General features: G+C 38.9%; 1 protein-coding gene across 1 annotated transcript in view; it reads right to left on the bottom strand.

Moving 5' to 3' along the window:
• The window catches only part of Snx7 (sorting nexin 7), an 80,311-nt gene extending 60,390 nt beyond the window's left edge, over nt 1-19,921 (bottom strand). The window contains exons 1-2 of the mRNA XM_051185600.1: nt 19,684-19,921; nt 961-1,143 (exon numbers count right to left, since the gene is read on the bottom strand). Of these exons, the coding sequence (XP_051041557.1) occupies nt 961-1,143; nt 19,684-19,905 (405 nt within the window). The 5' untranslated portion in view covers nt 19,906-19,921. The remainder of the gene's footprint in view (nt 1-960; nt 1,144-19,683) is intronic.
• Nucleotides 19,922-21,123: the final 1,202 nt, after the last annotated feature.

The following is a 21,123-nucleotide window of genomic DNA, read 5'->3' as shown; positions in this document are numbered from 1 at the left end:
AAGAAGGAAGAGGAAGCAGTAAGGAGGAGTCAGGATGGAGAGCCTGGAGAGAACAGAACCGCCATTCCTCCGCTCTTGGTAAGACCACATGGAAATACATAGAAATCGGTAAATAATTAAGACAGAGCTAGCAGATTAGAAACTACCACCTGGCAAATAGCATTGTATCAAATACAGAGTCTCTGTGCATTATTTGGGGCTGGCGGCGTGGTGGCAGGACAAGACCAAGCGGCGGGCGGAAAAACCGTACTCCTTACAAAGCTAGAACAATTTTCCTGAAACAGTTGAAAGAAGATGCAGAAATCCACAAATAATCATCGAGCCAAGATTCGAGAGTACAATTGAAGTGAGGGAGGAGTGATAATATGAACAATGAGTCAAGACCATGATAGGGAAGCCCAAAGAATCAGCTGACCCGAGTTGTGAGAGATAACTGACTCTAGTCTGACAAATGGGGAACCTGCATTAAGACTGAACCAGAGAACTAAACTCCCATAATATAGGTAGCAATGGTGTGGCTGGCACAATATATTACGCCACTGGCAGTAGGTCCAACATCTAACTCTAATGCTCAAATTAAATTATTGGAGTCCATTCTTTATGGAGAGAACCCTTGGTCAGCCTAAACACAGAGGTGTGTGTCTGGAGGGATGTGAAGAGGTGCTTTGGTCCTATTTCAATTAGATGATAGGACAGACTTAGTAGACTTTCTAGGGGGAGGCCTTACCCTTTCGCAGGAGCAGAAGGGACTGGGGATGGGAAGGGGAGTATGAGGGAAAGAGAGATGTGAAACTTGGAATGGAATGTAAAAAATAAGTTAATAAATAGACAAAACCAACAAAAAAAGAGGGAAAAAGTCAATGTACATGATTGTATAACACTGAACTGTATGATCAACATACATTTGCAGAAGCTCAGAGAGCAAAGTGAAATTCAAGAAAATGGTCACTCAGCATTTACCTTGGTTATGATTCTGTAAGTGATAAAAGTTTCAATTGTAGTAACATGGCTTTCAGGTGCATCAACTGTAATGAAGAGATCCTTTAAATCAGGTTCATCTTCAAACTTGATTTGGTTTATCATTGACAAAGGGGATGTTGGCATCAGAGGGCTGAAGGAGTTCATGTCCATAAGTGAGGCATCCTAAGAAATAAAGCATTAATAATGTTAACATCAGACACTGGCAATAAGGCTCAGTCAGGAAAGGGCCTCCTACACAACCATGAGGACCAGAGTTCAGATCCCCAGGATCCCCATAAAAGCCAGGTGTTGTGGTGCAAATCTGCAATGCCAGGACCAAGGACGCAGACAAAGGTGATTCCCTGGGGCTCAAAGCCAGTTATCCTAGATGAATAGACTAATTTCAATTCTGTGAGAGAGACCAAATTATAAAAATAATATGGAAACCTATTAAGGAATGCACCAATCCACCCAATCTGACTTCTGCTCTCCACATGAATGCACACATGCACACTCATTTGCATATATGAATACATACATGCACACAAACACATATGTAACACACACACTTATATACAAACTGACTTCAAAATAAATAGTAACAATTTTCAATTTCTGAGATACTATGAATATCACTAAACCATGACAAAAGCAAAAAGAATCCAGGATTCATAGTTGGATATGTATGCTAATTATTTACTTTTATATGGATATGAAACACATTTTAATCTACGCTTGCTCATAAATTCTACCTTAAGGTTGACGAAAGAAGGAAAGAAGATGTAAACTTTCAAGATCCTACTGCTTTGAATATTTGCATTATCTCTAAAATACAAGTTGAAACTTATTCCCAATGCAACAGTTTTAAGAGAAAGGATTGAGTTGTGAAGCTAAAGTCTTATTTGTGTGTGTGTGTGTGTGTGTGTGTGTGTGTGTGTGTGTGTGTGTGTGTGTGTGTTCAAGATGGGGTATCTCTATAGCTTTGGAGCTTTTCCTGGATCACAGAGATCCACCTGCCTCTGACTTCTGAGTGTTGGGTTATAGTTGTGTGCCACCAATGCCCAGATAAAGTCTTGTTAAGTAGCTTTGGCAACTTTATAATGAGGCTAGGGGAGCCACTTTCCACTTTCATCTTTCTACATGTGAGAACCAATAAAATACAATATATATATATATATATATATATATATATATATATATATATATATATATATCACTAGGGAAGCAGAGTAGTCAACCTAAGATGCCAAACCCACCAGCACCTTGACCTTCTAGAACTATGAGGAACTAATTCTTTTTCCAAAATGGCTCTAGAACTAGAAGTGTCAGAAGCTGGTCACAGGGGTGGAAAGTGAGCTAAAATCATGAGAAGCTGTTTAAGTGTCTCATTCAGTGGAAGCTAGGGTCTGGGAGACTTCCCACACAAGCGTCAGAACTGGGATTTCAATCCACAGTATTCATAGCAAAGCCAGGGAGCTGGAACATGCATCTGCAAATGTCTAGCAAGAAGAAATGTTGGCAGAGACAGCAGAAAAGGTGTCAAGTGCAGTGTAACTATTGATGAGACAAGGATAACAATGGCCTTTGATAACAAAAAGGTGCAGGCTATTGTAATAAAAAAAAAATGTGCCCAAATAGATTCTAATGCTTACATGTCTGATAAAGGAAAGGAACATGGAACGAAGGGGAGAAGAAAAAAAAGTGGGGTATAGGGAATGAACATAGCAGCTATACAGAAAAAAAATAAGTTAACATAAGGTGTTTCAGACTTTGGGATGTCTCATGCTGCTGCAGTTAACCAAGATCCATCTAACCACTGGGGATGGTGGGGTTGGTGAGAAATGGATCCTTAATATTAGTTCTTCTCTAACAAGGATGTTGTTCTCACCTTATTTTTATTTTATGTGTGAGGTTTTCTACATTTTCCAAATATTATAAAAATCAATATATTGTCTTATAATCAGAAAATTATATTAAAATTGGTAGAGTCAACAATGTAAATGCTAACGTTCAAAGTAACTCAAAGTAACAAGAACCACAATTGTTAAGACAGTTGTTTAGGGCCATGTGGCAAATGACTTTGGATTGTATTTGGGTTGTTTTCTTTTTTTCAACTCATCAAGGTTTACATGATGAAAAAAGAAAATTTTAAAGTATAGCAACAGAAAAGGATAATTGTCTCAAGTAAAATATGGAATGCTATATAACAGAATTCCAAGAGGCATTAACAGAATTTAAGAGCTTCCAAATAAATATTTCACCAGTGCATATAAAATCTTTCTCAAGAACCATCCAATATAAGTAGTAGTCTTCTAAACTGACAAGTTTTAATTTGGTAGGAAAATGTCCTTTCAATTTCAGAGACATTACATGCAACCTGTGCTCTTGCTTTCTCTGGGCCTAACCACTATGCTCACCACCACCCACTTCTTTTACCTACTACGTAATTTTGTATTTCATTTCCTCTGCTTAAAATTCAGCATTTTGTAGAGTGGGAAGGATCTGGGTTGGTTTCCGAAGGCATAATTCTTGTGAATACAGTGTGGTGTCATAAAAATATGCTTCCATATCCAGCAAAGGAAGAAAATTACAGGCTAAAAATTTAGCAGCGTGGATGATTTCAGTAGGATTTAAGTTACAATGAATCCCTCAAAAACATTCTTAAAACTTCAATAAAGCCCAGTGTGCTTTAGATTTGTTCTCTCCAAAAAAAAAAAAAAAAAAAAAAAAATGAAAAAAAAATGCTGATATTACATAAACAATGTACATTGACATAAATAACTGAGGAAAATAAGTATTGGGGAAGATAAACAGAAGCAATTAACCTATTTAACCTTTTGTGGTTGGTGATTTTGAATTATGGGTCCTTAACACATGTACTCCTCTAACAAAGGATTTCACCTCCACCATTTTCTGACCCTATCCTCTCTCCCTTTCTTCTCTCTCAACTTTGCAACATGCACATTATCTTATAGTCTTCTAAGAATTGGGGAAAAAGGATTTTTTATTTTTTTCTCCCAGACATGACAGCAGAAGGGACATGATCTCTGTGAAAAATCTCTACCTGAATTATATTCAAAACTCTTTCCACTGCCAAGTCAATGGAAACACACACACATACACACACAAACCTAGAGGAAACCAAGATCTGAATACATAATCAAGAAGAAAGTTCGGCACACTGCTAAAAGTCATTGTATTCTGTCTTTACACCAAAGCAATAGTCTACTCACTGTTCGAACATTTAAGCAATTCCCAAAACGAATATATTGGAATGGCCAAATAAGACACTAATTAAATACAGTTTTTCCTGTTGTTATTCTTGGTTCTTTACTGTGTATGTAATTAGTTCAATCATGCCTCTGCCACTCCCAAATCCTCCAAACTCATATGTTGAAGACCAACAACTCATACCTTACAATGTCACATTACTTGATGAGAAGGTCTTTGTATGTTTATGCTTTTTCATGTATGTGTGAATGTACTTATATGGGATACAGTGTGCTTGAGAGTGTGAGTACATGGAGGTCAGAGGAGAGGACAGTAGTTTTCATTCCTCAGGAGATATTTACCTTCTTTTAGTCAGGATCTTTGTCTCAGACCTCTATGAGGAGGCTAGGCTGACTGACCTGAGAGCACCAGGGCATAGGCATTGACCTGTCTTTATCTCCCTAGTTCTATGCATGTGACCAGACCTAGCTTTTCCTTCCTTCCTTCCTTCCTTTCTTCCTTCCTTCCTTCCTTCCTTCCTTTCTTCCTTCCTTCCTTTCTTCCTTCTTTCCTTCCCTTTGCTCTATCTTTCTACCTTCTTCCCTTTTCTTTTTGTTTGTTTTAGTAAACATGCATAGGTTTTCAGAAATCAAACTAAGATCCTTGCATTTGAACAATTGAGCTGACTCTGTACCATCACAGGGTCTTTCTAGAACTAATTGTGTTTAATTAAGATCATTTGGTCTACAGTACTTATACTGATGCTGTAGATTTGAGTTCAGACACCAGTACCCATATTAGGTAGCTTTCAACTGCCTGGAACTCTAGCTCCAGGGGTATCCAACACCTCTGACTTCCATAGGAACCCACCACACCACCACACTCACCCACCAAGCTCCTGTTCCCCATACACACAACATCCTACACAAAATTAAAGATAGTAAAAAATAAATGTTTAAATGTAAAATAAGTTCATTAACGTGACACCTAATTTAATATAACTGGTATGTTTATAACAGGTATGATATAAAATATGGAAACATACACAGTGGGGGAAAAAGAGGAAGAAAATAAAGATAGCTATGGATAAGTCCAGGTGAGGTACATGGGATAGGACCTTTCCTCACAGCCCAAGAATGAAGACTTACTCTTGAAGCATTGATCTACAATCTGGGTATGCACTAGTTTTTGTGGTTGATATACCCAGTCTGTTGATAATTTCTTATAGCAGCACTAGCAAACTAAAACAGTGTTTCTATACCTACCTTTGTAAATAGTGAAAGCCTGAGGATGTGGGGAAGAGTAGAAGGAAAAAACAGTGATAAAGTGTCATCCTTGATCTATCCTTTTCCTGTTCTGTAGGTAACAATTCCTAGGAGAGGCTTCTAGTCTCTTATAGTTTCCAAACTGTACAACTGAAAAAAATCAGCCAAAAACTAAAATTTAAAATCCAGGAGGGCTTGTCAATAATTGACTGTTCAGAAGATAAATGACAAAAGAAATACATTCAAAGGTGAGCCATGACCTCTCCATGAGGTGTCCTGTCTTAGTATACCCCACTAACAAGCTACTTGGGATCTCTCATGAATATAACATGAATTGCTCTGATAATGCTAAATCACATCCGCCATCTGTGCGCAAACAACAATTTTCTTTTTACAAGTAGAGGGGGAAGTGAAATCAGTGTGAGAAGTGTGATAAATCAGAATACTGGCATGAAAAGGCCATGGGAATAAAATTGCTGAGGCACGAGAAACATGCACACCAAGAGACATCTGGCAAAAAAAAAAAAAAAAGCAATATCAAGTGGAAGGAGTTTGAGAAGCTGTGGTAAAGAGGGACACTCATCTTGATAGGCCTAAATTTAGGCTTGCCAGCTGTGTTTTGATTTACAAACCCTTCCAATCCGCCTGCTTATAATAATAATAATAATAACAATAAAGGAGACAGTCCCAGGAAGAGTGCTGAAGATGTGATCGGAGGAAACACTACCACTGCCATTTTCTGTAACAGAGTACACAACATTCTCATCTTGTTTGACATAATTTCCATTTCTCAGTAGTGCATATATCTTTGCAAGCATATACTACAATTCATTGATCCATTCCTCAGTTTCTTTCATTGTTTAATGTCTCAACAGTGCTGCCTTGGATATGGTTCCATTTCTTTGGGATTCTTTCCCTACAGTAACATTCTGAACACAGTTGTGCATAACTTTCCTTGACACAATTTTCCTTCCTGGAGAAAGAAAACAAAGCATGCTATATAATTACAGTCTGCTTTGTCTCTACCCAAGTTCATGCAGAGATTTAATTAATGGTATGATAATATTAAAAGGCAATGAGATCCTGATTTTCTAGAGTTTAATTTTTTATTTTTAGTCTTTTAGAAAGATCATCTACCCACATAAGGAAGGCCATGAATATCCTTACTCTTTAAAAATGATGTACTTGCCAGGAGTTGGTAGTGCAAGCCTTTAATCCCAGCACTCAGGAGTCAGAGGCAGGTGGACCTTTGTGAGTTTGAGGCCAGCCTGGTCTACAGAACTAGTTCCAGGACAGGCTCCAAAGCAACACAGAGAAACCCTGCCTCAAGAAAAAAAAAAAAAAAAAAAAAAAAAAAGTTTAACTTAATGTGGGGTGGGGCCACACTGCCACACTGCAGCCTGTGTGTGGATGTCAAGGAACAACCTTTAGGGGCTGGTTCTCTCTGTCCAGTGTGGGCTCTGGAGGTTGAACTCCATCACCAGACTCCAACAGCAAAGTCATAATCTGCTGAGCCATCACACCAGTCCATTCACTGCTCTGTTTGTAGATTCCTGTAGTTCTCTCAAGGCTACATTAGTTTATCCAGAAGGTGGGGTAATAGAAGGGACTCAGTGCTTTGCTGTCTGCATTATTCTGTCACATGCTAACTCTGTCTTCCACCTCCATCATGAACTAAAGCAGCAAGATGCCCTCAATAGATAGGGCTTCCTGGTCTCAGGATAGCCAGCCTCCACATTCATGATTTTTTTCTTTATAAAGTGATCAATCTCAGATATTATATCATAACAACACAAAAAGATTTTGACATAGTACATTAAAAGAAAAAAAAATCCCCAAAGTCAGGCAGAGAAAATCTCAATTCAAATTTAGATTACAGTCATGAGTTTGGTCATTATTTGGCTCTTTAGACCTTCAAGTTTTCAGTTACAAACTCTCAGAAAAGTCATATTTTATCCTGAGTCATGGAGAGACAGTGGGAAGATGATACTAAATAAATAATAAATGTCATGTATATAATGTGTGTTTGAAGGTGTTATATGCATTATCTTCGTCACTAACAGACCAAACATAAATATTTGGGGATTCTGAGGTTATCTCTTCTCTGTTATTTTTTTTTTAAATTGTGCCACTGTAATGTGAAATTGCTTACAGAAAATATATAAATGAATGTACAAGCCTGTGTTCTTATAAAACTTATTTACAAAATGTGTTCAACTGTTTCTACCTTTGTTTATGTTAAAAACACTATAAATAACTACTTGATATGTAAATTTATCTTAAATGCAATAGAATATTCTATTACATTTTTTATTTTTTTATTTTTTGTAGTGGTGAGTTGAACCCATGGCATTATTTATACCAGGCAAGTAATCAGTCACTTAGCTACATTCTCAGCATAAACTCACCATAAAAATTAAAAAATATTAGATTTAAGTATGATAAAGATACAGTTCTGATTAGGAAAAAAAAAGTTATTTTCTTTTTTTCTTTTCTCTTTCTTTAATGATCCAAATCCCCATGTGTGCCTCAATAACACATACCTCTTTATCATTTCAAAGCTGTTTGCACCAGGAACTCTAAATCTGCACATGATAACAGGCCTATTGAAACAACGTTTTTAAAGCCAGTCTGGGGTATTGGATGCATGCAGGAAACATAAGCCAACTTTCCAATTGTGAATTCAGTGATGACTAACTGGAAAGAGAATAAGCCAGGAAAAAAATCTCTAACCAGAACTTTTAAAGAAATTGACAGTGTTGTTCCTACAGGCAAAATGCTGCACAATGTTGTACACTCAACTGGGGTTTGTAGGCAGAATTGTTTCTAGCACAGCCCACAGGCTCTGCTCCTAACAGTCATGGGTAAAATGGACCTTACAACATAATAAAGTAAACACAGTCATCCAAACAAAGATGTGGCCTTGACAGACACTTTCCTAGGAAAAGGCCAAGATATCACACATTTGTAGGTCATTTCTGGGGAGAGTTATTAAATGCTCATATACACACTAGAAAAACCAACAGATAACTCAAATAGAAACATCCAATATTTTCAATCCCTAGTAATTCTAAGTAAACTGGTATATGTTACACATAATGACTCACTCAAAAAGGGGAATTATGCATGAGGTATAGCATTTAGGAAACCTTCATAGATGTTTTGGTATCTTTCTCAATAATAAATGAGAAATATATGCTCTACTTATTTCAAATTAACAGTACCTTTATCATTAATTTTATCCCCACAAGGCCTCCACTAACTACATGGAAAATTCTATTATTTCCCACACTGAACTAAGTAGTCACATTCATATCTCTACCTGGACAATCAATACATTACCAAGATATACACTCTTAAGAAAACATAAGCTGGAGAAAGATAGAAATATGCTTGTATGATCTTCAGAAGATCTCATATGCAACTCAGAAAACATCAATCATAAGCACAATGGTGAACACTGAGCTTACTAATTGAGAGCAATAACTGTATTATTTTACTTAACCCTCTCAACAACCTGATTAGATAAATGTGTTTTAACTGTCACCCATTTTTCCTGTACTGTAATACTAAAACTTACACAGCTAATAAGATATAACCATTGCCGTTGCGCCCCACCCAAAAAAGCATCTACTATCATGATTTTATTTCATTTACTAAATGTCAGTGAGTACCTATTCTATATCTGGTATTGGGCCAAAGAAAGAACATTGGCCAAGACTGGGGACCCTTCAGCTCTTATGAAATTTATATCATAGCTGGTTGCATGGGAAGGAAGTAATCAGTTTGTTTATAAACAGTAAACAAATGAACCCCAGAAGAGCAAGACCATTTCCCCGTGGATGTAAAGATAAGCTTTATTGATTTTGTTGGCTTTTTAAACTAGATATGGTTGCAATCAACTGTAATCCCAGCAGCTAGAAAGATCAGATGGAGTGTGAGGCAAGTTGAAGTACTTAGTGACACCCTGTATATACACACCAGAAAACAAAACAAACAAAAACAGGAGTAAGTATCAATGAAGCAAGGAGTAGGTTCTAATGAAACAGGAGCCTTGCTAGGGAAAGGGTTGAAGGATCAGGAAGAGTGCTGTAAAGCTGTCATTGAGAAGGAGGGCATTAAGGAGGCACTTTGAATTGGCTGTGCACAATACTGAGGCAGGAGAAGTACATTAAAGAGATCCTTTGCAGGGCGGTGGTGGCACATGCCTTTAGTTCCAGCATTCGGGAGGCAGAGGCATGTGAATCTTTGTGTGAAGCCAGCCTGATCTACAAGAGCTAGTTCCAGGACCCTGTCTCGAAAAACCAAAAATAAAGAAATAAATAAATAAACAAATAAATAACCAGTACAAACAGTTGAAAATATATTGGGTTAGACTTCTAGGAATGCACATCTTTCTGTTGTAGGTATTTGCGAGTTAGGGGTGAACTCCAGAATAAACAGTGCCCTTTAAATCCAACAGCAACATGTCAGTTACAGTTACATAGCTGCACCTTGCTGAGTAGCTGTGTCTTCAATGTGGTCTTACTGGAGCTATGAATGGACACTAGCCAACTGGATGCAATTAATCATAAAACCAATGCAGTTACAGTTAAGTTCAATTATACTTGCAGGATGTATTACCTAATGGGAAATTTTCCTTTTTGAAAATGCTTAACACTTTATTATAAATCTTGTTTTCTTTCTTCATAAAGACCCAGTGCACTAACTGCCTAAATGTTTTCTATAGGACCAAAGTTAACAGTAGCAGGATTCATCCTGTGAGAGGACCGCACCACAAATTTATTGCCAGGCAATCTGTAGTGCCTTTGTGTGGAAGGAAGTTAAGTCAAGAGGTCTGACCAGAGACTTCTTTAGATAGTGGGATTAGTGGGATGTATCTGAATAGAAGATTCCAGAAGCATTGCCCATTTCCATCTGTGTTCTTGATCTTTTCCTTGTGACACAAGAACAGCATGTCCCACTTATCAGACAATTCGTAAGCATGGATTCAAAATGAAGCGGAGTAACAGGACAGGCTCAAGTCTATCAGACGGTTACAGTTTAGCCTTGACAGATAGTCACAAGCAAGAAATAAATGTTTATTGTTAGAAAACCCCTGAGACTTGAGACTGTTGTGCTATGGTACACCCTAGTGAAACAGAAGATGCTCAAGGAGTTAAAACAGACATCTACATCATATGACTATCCCAGTGTTTGTACAAGAAAAACAACTGGGATTCTTGGTTTTGTGCAATAAAAAAATAAAAATAAGTGGGGTTCTTTGTTTCTTTCTTTGTTTTTTTTTTTTTTTTAACTCATTATCCAAGAGTCTGACATGACTTTTGGTCATAAATAGCAAGATTTCTAGTTTTAACTGGAAACTGACACACACACACATATACACACAACTACCATTCATATCATAACAACAAAAACATCTATGTGGCCGGAATGATGGACTAGGTCTGGGATTCCATCACTGAGGAGGAAGAGTTCTGAGTTCAAGGTCAGGTTGGGCTACATGAGACCTTGCCTAAAACAACCCAAAAATCTAACAAAAATTTAAATTGATAATAAAATAAATAATTTTAAATTGTGAACAAAAATGCACTTCCAAAATGTTACATCACGTTATTCATGGTGTGATGCCTGTAATCTCAACACTCAGGAAGCAGAAACAGCATGAGATGTACGAATGACCCTGTCCCACTCAAAAGAAAACAAAAATGTGTCAAATAAAAGAAGTCAGATATAAAATTCCATATAGAGTATGGTTCTATGAATATAAAATAATCTGAGGAAATAAACCTCTGAAGACAAAAATACAGTATATTAGTAAATGGATTTGGCTAGATGCTATGATAGATTTTTATTGGAGACATGACAATGTCCTAAAACAGTTTATATTGATTGCTAATATTATTTTCCTTTTTATCTATACTACAGATAACAATGTTTTGTTCATTGTGGTTGATAAATACACTACCAGAGTTAATCAAATATTCTGTTTAAAATAGGCAACAAAATTAAGTCCTTTGAGTCAGGTGTTAGTTACTTATTTTCTCAAGAACAGAGAGTATGTTGATGATTCTCCTGCCATTTATACACCTTGCATCTGTCTCTTCTCAAACAACACAAAGAGGGGACTTTATCCAGGATCTAAGCTCAACCCAGCTCTGTCATCTGGCAATAATTACTTACCACTGATTAAGATTAATTTGTTTTCCTTCTACTTAGTTTAGTATCTGGATTGGGAAAAACAATATAATGCAAATGACCTTTACTGAAACCCAGATCATTAGCAATTTATTGTTAATAATTGGGTTTATAAATTTTAAAATGTCAAGGCCATATCATTTGCAAATGCATACTAAATATCAAATATTGTGTATTTAATTGTCGTACTCCCCTACCTTCAATGACCTCAGCTTATTGGAAACAAGCAAACAATAAAGTTTTACAGTGACAAAATTTATCTATTTAAAAGGCAGAATTTATTGATATTCAACCATTCACAATAGTGTTACAGGGAGCACAGAACAGAAAGAAATTAACTGTATGTATGGAAAGATGAGTAAGATGATGAGAGATGCCATTATGTATATATGTTTCTCATACTGGTTAATGAATAAAGCACTGTTGGCCAATAGGAAAGCAAGATAGGAGGGACTAGTAGACAAGGAGGAAAGAGGAAGAAGAAGGAGGAGTCAAGATGGAGAGTCTGGAGTGAGCTGGACACCAGCCAGCTCTCTGAGGGTAAGAGGAGACCTCGTGGAAAAGGAAATAGTTCTAAACTGCATCATAAATACCAAGGAGGATTTCGTTTTGTTGTTCTGATCATAATTATACAGAATTAAGAACGAGAGTCAGCTCATGAGTGGCAAGCAAACTGATCTAGATCACTACTAGATAATCCTGTTCCAAAAGATTCTGAGTCATCCTTTCTGGAATGTGTTCTAAGATGTTGCACTTTAAACAGCTCGTAAGATATGCAATTGATCTGAAGTGTACCAAGTTAAAGGGACAGAGACAAGAACAAAACTAATGCATGTTCTGGTCATCAAGAACTTTCACCAGAAGCTCACCACCTCTCCAGGTATATAAGTAGAGTCAATAGAAGACAGGCAGAAGATGAGGGTAATAAACACCCTAGAGCTTTGCTCATCATTCTTAGAGGCTGCCAAGGAGGTAGCTACTCAGATGGGGCAGTGAGAGCCCAAAGCATCACTAATTCCAAAGGCAGGAAGATAAAACCTGGCTTGCTGCATGGCTCAGTGGTTAAGTGAGTGAACTTGCTTTGTAAGTGTGATGATTGGAATTCAGCCCCCATAAATGCAGGGTGGTCATGGAAGTCCAAATATAATCCCAACAAAGATAGGTAATCCTCAAAGCAAAATGGCTAGCAAGAATAGCCATACCAGTCAGCTCTGGGTTTGATTGAGAGACCCTATCTTAAGGAATAAGACAGAAGAACAATCAAGGATGGATCTCCACATACACACATGTGCATACTTATACTCATGCAAAAATATGTATACATGAAAATGGGAAGGAAAGGAGAGAACTGATGGAACCATTGCATGCATGTGTGTATATATATATATATATATATATACACACACACACACACACACACACACACACACACATATGGTCAGTGAGCAGTGCGTAAATGCAAAGTAAATACAGGTTACTGTGTCCTAGATTCCTCAGGAACTATGACACAAACAACAGGAAATTAAATGGAAAACAGAACAGTTTGGTCTGCACTTCCTGATTGCAGACACAATGAGAATAGCCACCTCATGTTCCCGCCATTATGTCTTCCCACCCTAATGAACTGTATCCTTCCTTAACTGTGAGCCAAAACAAATCCTTCCTCCTTACACCCCCCACCCTCAAACAAATTAAAGAAAGTCTTGAAAGAGACATGTTGAGAATTAGTGCACGGAGGGAAGTTATTCACAATGGGCATTAAATTGAAGGATTAGAAAGGAACATCAATTTAAGATTTTCTTTCCCAATGCCCTAAATCCAGTTGATTTAGCATGTTAAAATTCCATTATAGCTCCTCTTACTTATGGTAAGGGACAGATCAACAGTCACACCCTACTTTCCTCTAGGACCATTAGTCATCTGCCTTGCACTAACATTTTTAGTGACAGGACTCAGGCGGGCACTATGTAATCCTTCTCACTTCAGAAATTATAACAAGAAAACTCACTTTGAATGGAGTGAAATTTTGTTGATTTTTTGGACCTATGGTCCTGGTTGTGCCCCTCAAACTGCATACATTTAACCCACCCAGACCATAATGATTCTTCATAAAGAGTAAAGAACAAATCCAAGTCTTTCCTGAAGTAAGCACTTTGCTTTGTCTAGAGACTTTCTTCACAGCCATGCTCAACCAAACACAATCTCAGTGGAACACACACACACACACACACATACACACCATGTGGCAAAATTTGTCAACTCCAGTATTAGTAGAAGATGATGGTATTGGTTCCCAAGTGAACGTCTATAGTTTCTCAGCCTCTAGCTTAATACAACTTCCCAGAGAATAGATACAACATTCACATTTGGAGATGAGACAGCATTTCTTTGTCATTTCTGAGACAGTCTATCAATGCCTCCCCCACAGCACTGTCAAAAAAGGAGGTTGGAACATCCTCAGATGAGGCACAGACAGTTCAGGTTATAGCACTGCCAATACTCCTTGTGACCTTGGAAAAGTGACATTTGTTTAGATGCACTACTGTGGTATTTGTGTGTATTGATCTTCCAGGCACCAAAATCCATATGAAATGCTTACCCATAAAAAAAAAGTGCTATAAAAAGTTCGCTTGCAACTTAGTCTGAAGTTTCCTCCTTGAATATTATAAATGATAACATATGCTAACTCAAACAGAGAACCTGGGGTTTCATCTTTTCCTTTCCATCCTTCACTTAGAGAAGTAAGACAAGTGCACTTCACATAGAAGAGCTGTGACTGCAGAGTGGGATCTCCAGTGGGTGGAATATAAATAGTCTTAGATCAGCTCTATAGTCACTCATTCTCTCTCTGCCTCCCACCCTCCCTCCCTCTCTCCCTCTTTCCTCCCCTCTGCTCTCATCTCTCTGAGCCACAACACAGAATCAAGGCTTAGGAAAAGAGGAGAATAGACTTTCATTAAATACTCTTACTTACTGTTTCTTCTCATCTGAGTCATTGCCGTCGGATGGCCATCACAAGAGAAACAACCTTCTAATTTTCTAACCAGTGGAGACAGGATTTCAAGTAACGGCAATGGAGATAGTCTTTGGTCCTAACCACTAAGATTTCACCTTGGGTGTATTTTCACTTATAATGACCTCGGTGAAACACAAACTGGAAGCCCTATCATGTGTTTCTAAGAGGACAGCTTTGAAAAGTAGACAGTGCCCCAGTGGACAAAGAGAACTCTGTAGTCCCTTTTATGAACTTGCCTTGGAACCACTGCAGCATCCCTTGCATCATCTCATAATGTTCTCCAGAATCCCAGAGAGAGGCAGAGATCCCATTGATTGACAGAGGGATGGCTGGTGGCATCATAGATGAACATGTGAAAAGGGAGATACAAATAACTCTCTACATTTGTACTATGTATAATCTAACCAAGCTACCCTTCATTTTCAACCTCAGGCTCCACTGATCTATAAGCTGTATGTTAGAAAGATTGCCTCTATGATGACTTCACCTTGGCAGCTTCCTAGGGGGAAACTTAAGCACACTACCCAAGTAAGGTAAAGGGGAACTCAGAGAGCATGCTCCATGTTGTCTCCCTACTTTGCTACAACCCTGCTGGCAGTAGCTGTGTCACTTTGTAAATTCAGTTGCCTCCTTTGCCACAACTCCAGCCTTCAGCAGTTTCTTTTTTTTTTTTTTTTTTTTTTTTTTTGTTTTTTGTTTTTTGAGACAGGGTTTAGGGTTTCTCTGTGGCTTTGGAGGCTGTCCTGGAACTAGCTCTTGTAGATCAGGCTGGTCTCGAACTCAGAGATCCACCTGCCTCTGCCTCTCAAGTGCTGGGATTAAAGGCATGCACCACCACTACCAGGCTCTTCAGCAGTTTCTATACCTCATCCCTTTTGAGCAGAAAAATGCTAATGAATTTTTGTTAATATCAGACCTAAAGCGCTTCACTGGACTTTGTGGTTCCTTAATATAGACCACAAGTTCTACAAATAAGTCCTGCATTCACATCTCACTTAAAGTTTTCAAGAATTCTGATCTTTTAGCAAATGACTGATAGAGTATCTAACAGAAAACAAAGATTAGGAAAACAAACATGAAATATATAGATGTATGTATGTATGTCCAATATCTTCTAAACACTGTATAGATTTGCTGGCTAGTCTTTAAAATGAAATAAGACTGGGGATTCTATGGGGGCCTCTGGATTCATATCTGATAATGTGATAGTTCCTTTCTTCCCCTGTACTCCATCCATATGATGCCATTCCCAGAGGTATTCTCCACACCTGAGCTTATAATCATATCATGCCCTGAGCCTCTAGTTTCTTTTATTCATAAAGTGATTTAGCCTTAGGTATTCTATGGTAGTAATCAAAATGCTGACTATCTTAGTACATAACCTATTATCTTTCAAAACTAACCTCTTCTATAAGAATGTGTTTTCCTTAAATTCAAACTTCAAAATAAACATCATAAATTATCTTACAATTTCCATATTCAGATGAGACATATTGGTTTCCACTGATCATCTCTTTCTTTCCAATGTTTACAAACAAAACACAAACTGGTCCATTCTATGACCTTGTTAGAGATGGAAAACAAGACTAATCCTGGCCCTTATTTTTCAGAACCTCTTTATGGTTCATTTCTAAGGACTTACTTTATTCTTAATTCATATGAATATATGTGTATCTGTGCATGGATATATATGGAAGTGCCCATGAAGGCCAGGATCTCCTGAGGTTACGGGCGGTTGTCAGCTGCTCCACATGGGTGCTAGTTACTGACCTCAGGTCCTCTGCAAGTGCACCCAGCACTCTTAACTACTGAGACACCTCTCCAGCTCTGGTCGATTAATTTTTAAAAACGTATTTACCTAATTGTATTTGTAGGTGTATTATCCCTCTGAAAATGACTAAATGTGCTGGTGCATAATAAAAATTTGGGCAGTGTATGTGTATTATAATTTTCAAAAAAAAAAACAAAAAACTGGTGAATCCTCCCGCCCAACAGCAGAGAATTGGAGCTGTCATGGTGGCTCATCCGTAAAGTGCTTGCCAAACAACTTGAGTACTAGAGTTCTGATCCCAGAACCAAAACGGCTGCCTGTTAGTTCCAACATGGGAGACAGAGAAATGGACTCACTGTTGCAAGCTGAATATCCAGCTACCAGCTCTGGGCTCAGTGAGTGACCTTGCTTCAATGCACATAGTGGACAATGAACCAGGAAGACAAGTGATGTCAACCTCAGATCTCCCTGTGCACATGCACATATGCACATGTAAATATAAATACACAGACAACACACATTTAACATAGGTGTATGTATACAAGAAAAAGTAAAGGATTGATCTATCTTTTTTTTTTTTTTTTTTTTTTTTTTTTTTTGCTAACATTTTTGTTATCTCCTTGTGGCCAACTTCTAAGACAATTATTACATGATTGCTGTCATTTGCATATGTTTCTTTTTACTTTGCATTGTTGGTTATGTTCTCCGATCTCTTTTCCAACACCAGTAGTTACTTTTTCAATACCTTCTGTGTTTCCAATATTTTTTTTTTCAAACATGGCATCAATTACTCTACTCTTTGGTAAATGTCTCAAAACTCAGTGGCCCCCTCTTTGTTTTTCCTTCAATTCCTGCTGGTGTATGCTGCCACTTTGTGTTTGTCCTACCTTGCCATCTATGCTTCAAGACTGTGGTAGGAAGAAACATATATTGCATGTTTTTCCTAAGAGGAGGAAAGACATATTTTTCTGGAAGAAAATGTTTTAGTCAGAGTTCTTATTCTTTTGTCCATTCTGAAAGGGCCATCTCCTTATACATTCACAAACAGTCTAAGGAGAAATGTTACCAATCTTATAAAAATAAAGGGCACTGAAAGTTCACCTCACAAGTGCTGGGCAGCCCCCATCCTGGAGCAGGTGGAACAGTAGTAGAGCTCCAGAGGGAGGCTGAAGTGAACGTTGCAAAGAATGAGGCCAATGGACACTTTCATAATTTTGCTTGTCTAATTCTGGTTAATGGTTAATGAGCATGGAAGTAAATAAATTTTTGTTGTTGTTGCTCTTTTCAGGATGGTACTTTCTTTAGTCTTTAACCAGTATTACACACTTACTTTTCAACTTCTAAGGGCATAATTCTTAACTTTCTGTAGGCAGCAAGTACATGACATTATATAGTAACAGGTAGGGTTTGTGCAGGTGAGGTGTACAGGCCTGAAACATAGAATTCCAGCTAACCCATTCTTTTTAAAAGAATACAAAGCCGTAAGGACAGCATTATGAGGAGAGTACCCCTCCCAATAATAACTTTTAAAAAGATTTCCCAGCAGATGACCGGAACCCTGGTGAGTTCCCTTACTCTGATAGTGCTTTATGCAATTCAGCAGGAATGCCCATTCACACTGCTTCTGACTGCAACCTGTCAGTTTCTACTCACCTAGAACACCTATAACTCCAGCAACCCCCAATATTACCATAGACCCAAGCAAATGAACAGCTCCTCCATCTCAGACCATCACAGACCATCTCAGACCACAGAGACGATTGATTCTCCAGGAAGGCTTAGGTGACACAATCTAGGAGAAAAGGCTACCTGGAGAGTTTACAGCAATTCCAGATGATTTTGATATACAACCTCCAATATCAACAGCGCACTCCCTCAATTCTGGACATTCCACACTGATCTGAACAAAGTATGTGGGTAATGGGGGAGGGGCGTGCTATTGGCCCATTAGATGGCTTAGTAAATAGCATTACTTGCTGCAGGGTCTGGTGACTGGGGTTCAATCCCCTAGAAAGCACGTGGAAGAAGGAGAGTGCAGAATGCAGGCAATGGTCTAATCGCCACCTGTATGCCAGGGCATGGGCACGCATACACATACATACATACACACACCCACAAATAAAAATAAAATTTTAAACAGTATTGAAACAAAGCATAAAACAATTCCAATTTTAGAATTTAAATAAATAGGAAAGCTAAGCACACAGAATTCTGATACAAAGTCTACAGAGAATGCAAACTGGGTGAACCCCATAGACTCTAAAGAATTCAAAATGAAGTTTGTGAGTCCAAGTACACTGGTTACTTGATAACTTCTGTTTGACAGTTGTTAAGTAGGTGGGTCTTTTTAATATCTCTTTTTCTTTTTTTTTTCTTTCTGTCTTTTTTTTTTTTTTTTTTTTTTTTTTTTTTTAACATATGGATTGTAGTTCCCTCTCCCTCCCTTCCTGCCTCCCTCTCTCCCACCTTAAATCTCTGGGTATTGCACAGCTGCCTCAGTCATTGATACAATGTTGCCACTGAGCTCAAGGCTGCCTGTAACTGGCACGTTTGAGAAATTGCTGTGACACTGGATTGTGCCACAAGAAAAGTATTTGTGTTTCAAACTTTCAGAAAGTCCAAGTTTCAGGCCACAGGCACCCAAGTCAACCACTAATTACCAAAAGCCCATTTCAGTCCAATTATAACTCTAGCCAGGGAGCACCTCTGAGGCTAGATTTCCAAGCAAATAGGAAGGAAATATCCAGGCTACAGCTGAGATTTGGACCAGAGTTAACTGCCCCCCCCAAAAAAAAACCCTTCAGCTTCCCCAGGAGTGGAGCCCCGCTTTCTCCTGCTGAAAAGATTTCTACACCCAATGGTCAGAGGATTCCAGACTCTCCTAGGGTGGGACCCAACTCTCAGGTTCACACATAACAGTAAATTCAAATCCCTTCCCTGCAGTAAAGCAGTCTCTTTCCTAGACTTCAGGAGAGAAGCATGGAGGAGGAGCAGTTTCAGGCCACCCGCCCATGCATGATATGGAATGTTTTCTGTCAAGGAAGGAAAAATGGAAAGAGTAAGGGGGAAAAATATCAGAACTTTTGAGACTCCATAAAGCTTGGCCCTGCCTCTGAGAAGGTCAAAGTGCGTTGGAGGGAGCTGCTGGTTAGGGTTGGGTGTATCGTCTCCAGCTCAGGATCCATCGGGGAGTTGAGTCACCCTGGAACTTTCCCTGGACGCACCGCCCCTGCCACGGCCGCGGCTATGCCCCCTGCCCTCACCTTACTGAACACCTCCAAGTCGTCCTCGTCCTCGTCCAGATCCAGCACGTCGGCCTGCAGCAGGCTGCAGGAACCGCTGCCACCTGGGATCGGGGCGCCGCCCCGCGGGCCCGCACCGACCGCCAGCTCCGAGGAACCCGACGCCAGGCGCTCGCCGTCCATCCCGGCAGTGCAAACCCCACCGGCCGCCGCAGCCAGCCCGGCTCCCCCCTGCGCGCCCATTGGCTCCCGCGGCGCCCAGCACCACCCCGGCCAGCCCAGCTCCTGCCCCTCGGCCGGTGCGCAGACGCGGAACTGCGGGAGACCGCGGCGCAGAGCCAGGGCGGGCAGGCAGAGGGAATTGCCCTTCCAGACCTGGCCCCAGGTTGCTGCCAAGCATGAGATCCCGAAACTAGGAATCGTGGCCACAGTGGGCAAAGGAGACCCTGAGGTGGCATTCTCGCTCTGACACAGCGAAGAGCCACCAGATTTTTGAGTGAGGTGGCAGGATCTGGATACTTGACAAGCTGACCCAGCTTTATTTCTAGTATCTAAGTGCTTTTATTCCTGGGTTGAGATTTTATTTTATTTTTCCTTCCGAGTCTGTCTTTATAAAAACCAATGCAAAAATTAAAGACACCAGAATCTCCTGGATTTTGATTGGATTTTTTTTTTTTCTTTTCTTTCTTTCTTGCCTTCTTTCTTTTCTTTTCTTTTCTTTTTTTTTTTTTTTTTTTTTTTTTTTGATCCAGTGATTATTGGTACTTGTGGTCATTTTCCTGTCAAGCCAAGGAAGCTGAGACTGAAAGATTATTTTATTTTCAGCTACTTTCTAATGTAGCTTTCTCCTAGAAGTCTTCCTGAAGTTAATGTGCAAGAATGTTTCCAAACACCAGAGACTGGCAGCAGGCCTGGGTATAGCAAGGAGAAAGAAACAACCTTGCACGTTTTTTTTTTTTCTCACTGCCAGTGCAAAGTTGGAACCAGCTGTTTGTTCTTTGCCTATTTTTTTATAGACAATGAATTATTGAAAAATTGAGTGCAAATTGATGTATGTTAGAACTAGCTTGAATTTTTATTATTTGTTCATCTTAACCTCACCTTTTTTATCCTTTCTCTAAAATTTTCAAGGAAATGAAGATACATGTAAAAGTCAGGTATGGCGGTATATGCCTGGGATTTTAGTATGGGTAGGCTGAGGCAAGAGGACCTCCAGTTTGACGCCAGCTGATTTTAACACAGCGGAAAAAAAACAGGTTGAAAAATGCAAAAAGAAAAATAGGAAGGGGAAACATAGATAAAAGGAATTTCCAATTTAAATATTTTTTATTTCTGATTATGAGACAGTGCCTCAATATATTCTCTTTGAACTATTCAAGTACCTCATGTTTGTTTTAGGCTATGCCCCACACAGCCTTCAACTCGATCACTGACCACTTAAATATACGCATTTCTTTCTGT

This window comes from Phodopus roborovskii, unplaced genomic scaffold (genome assembly GCF_943737965.1).
Source record: "Phodopus roborovskii unplaced genomic scaffold, PHOROB, whole genome shotgun sequence".
NCBI classification, from domain to species: Eukaryota; Metazoa; Chordata; class Mammalia; order Rodentia; family Cricetidae; genus Phodopus; species Phodopus roborovskii.
The sequence above is the reverse complement of the archived record's forward strand: the minus strand, read 5'-3'. Positions and strand labels throughout refer to the sequence as shown.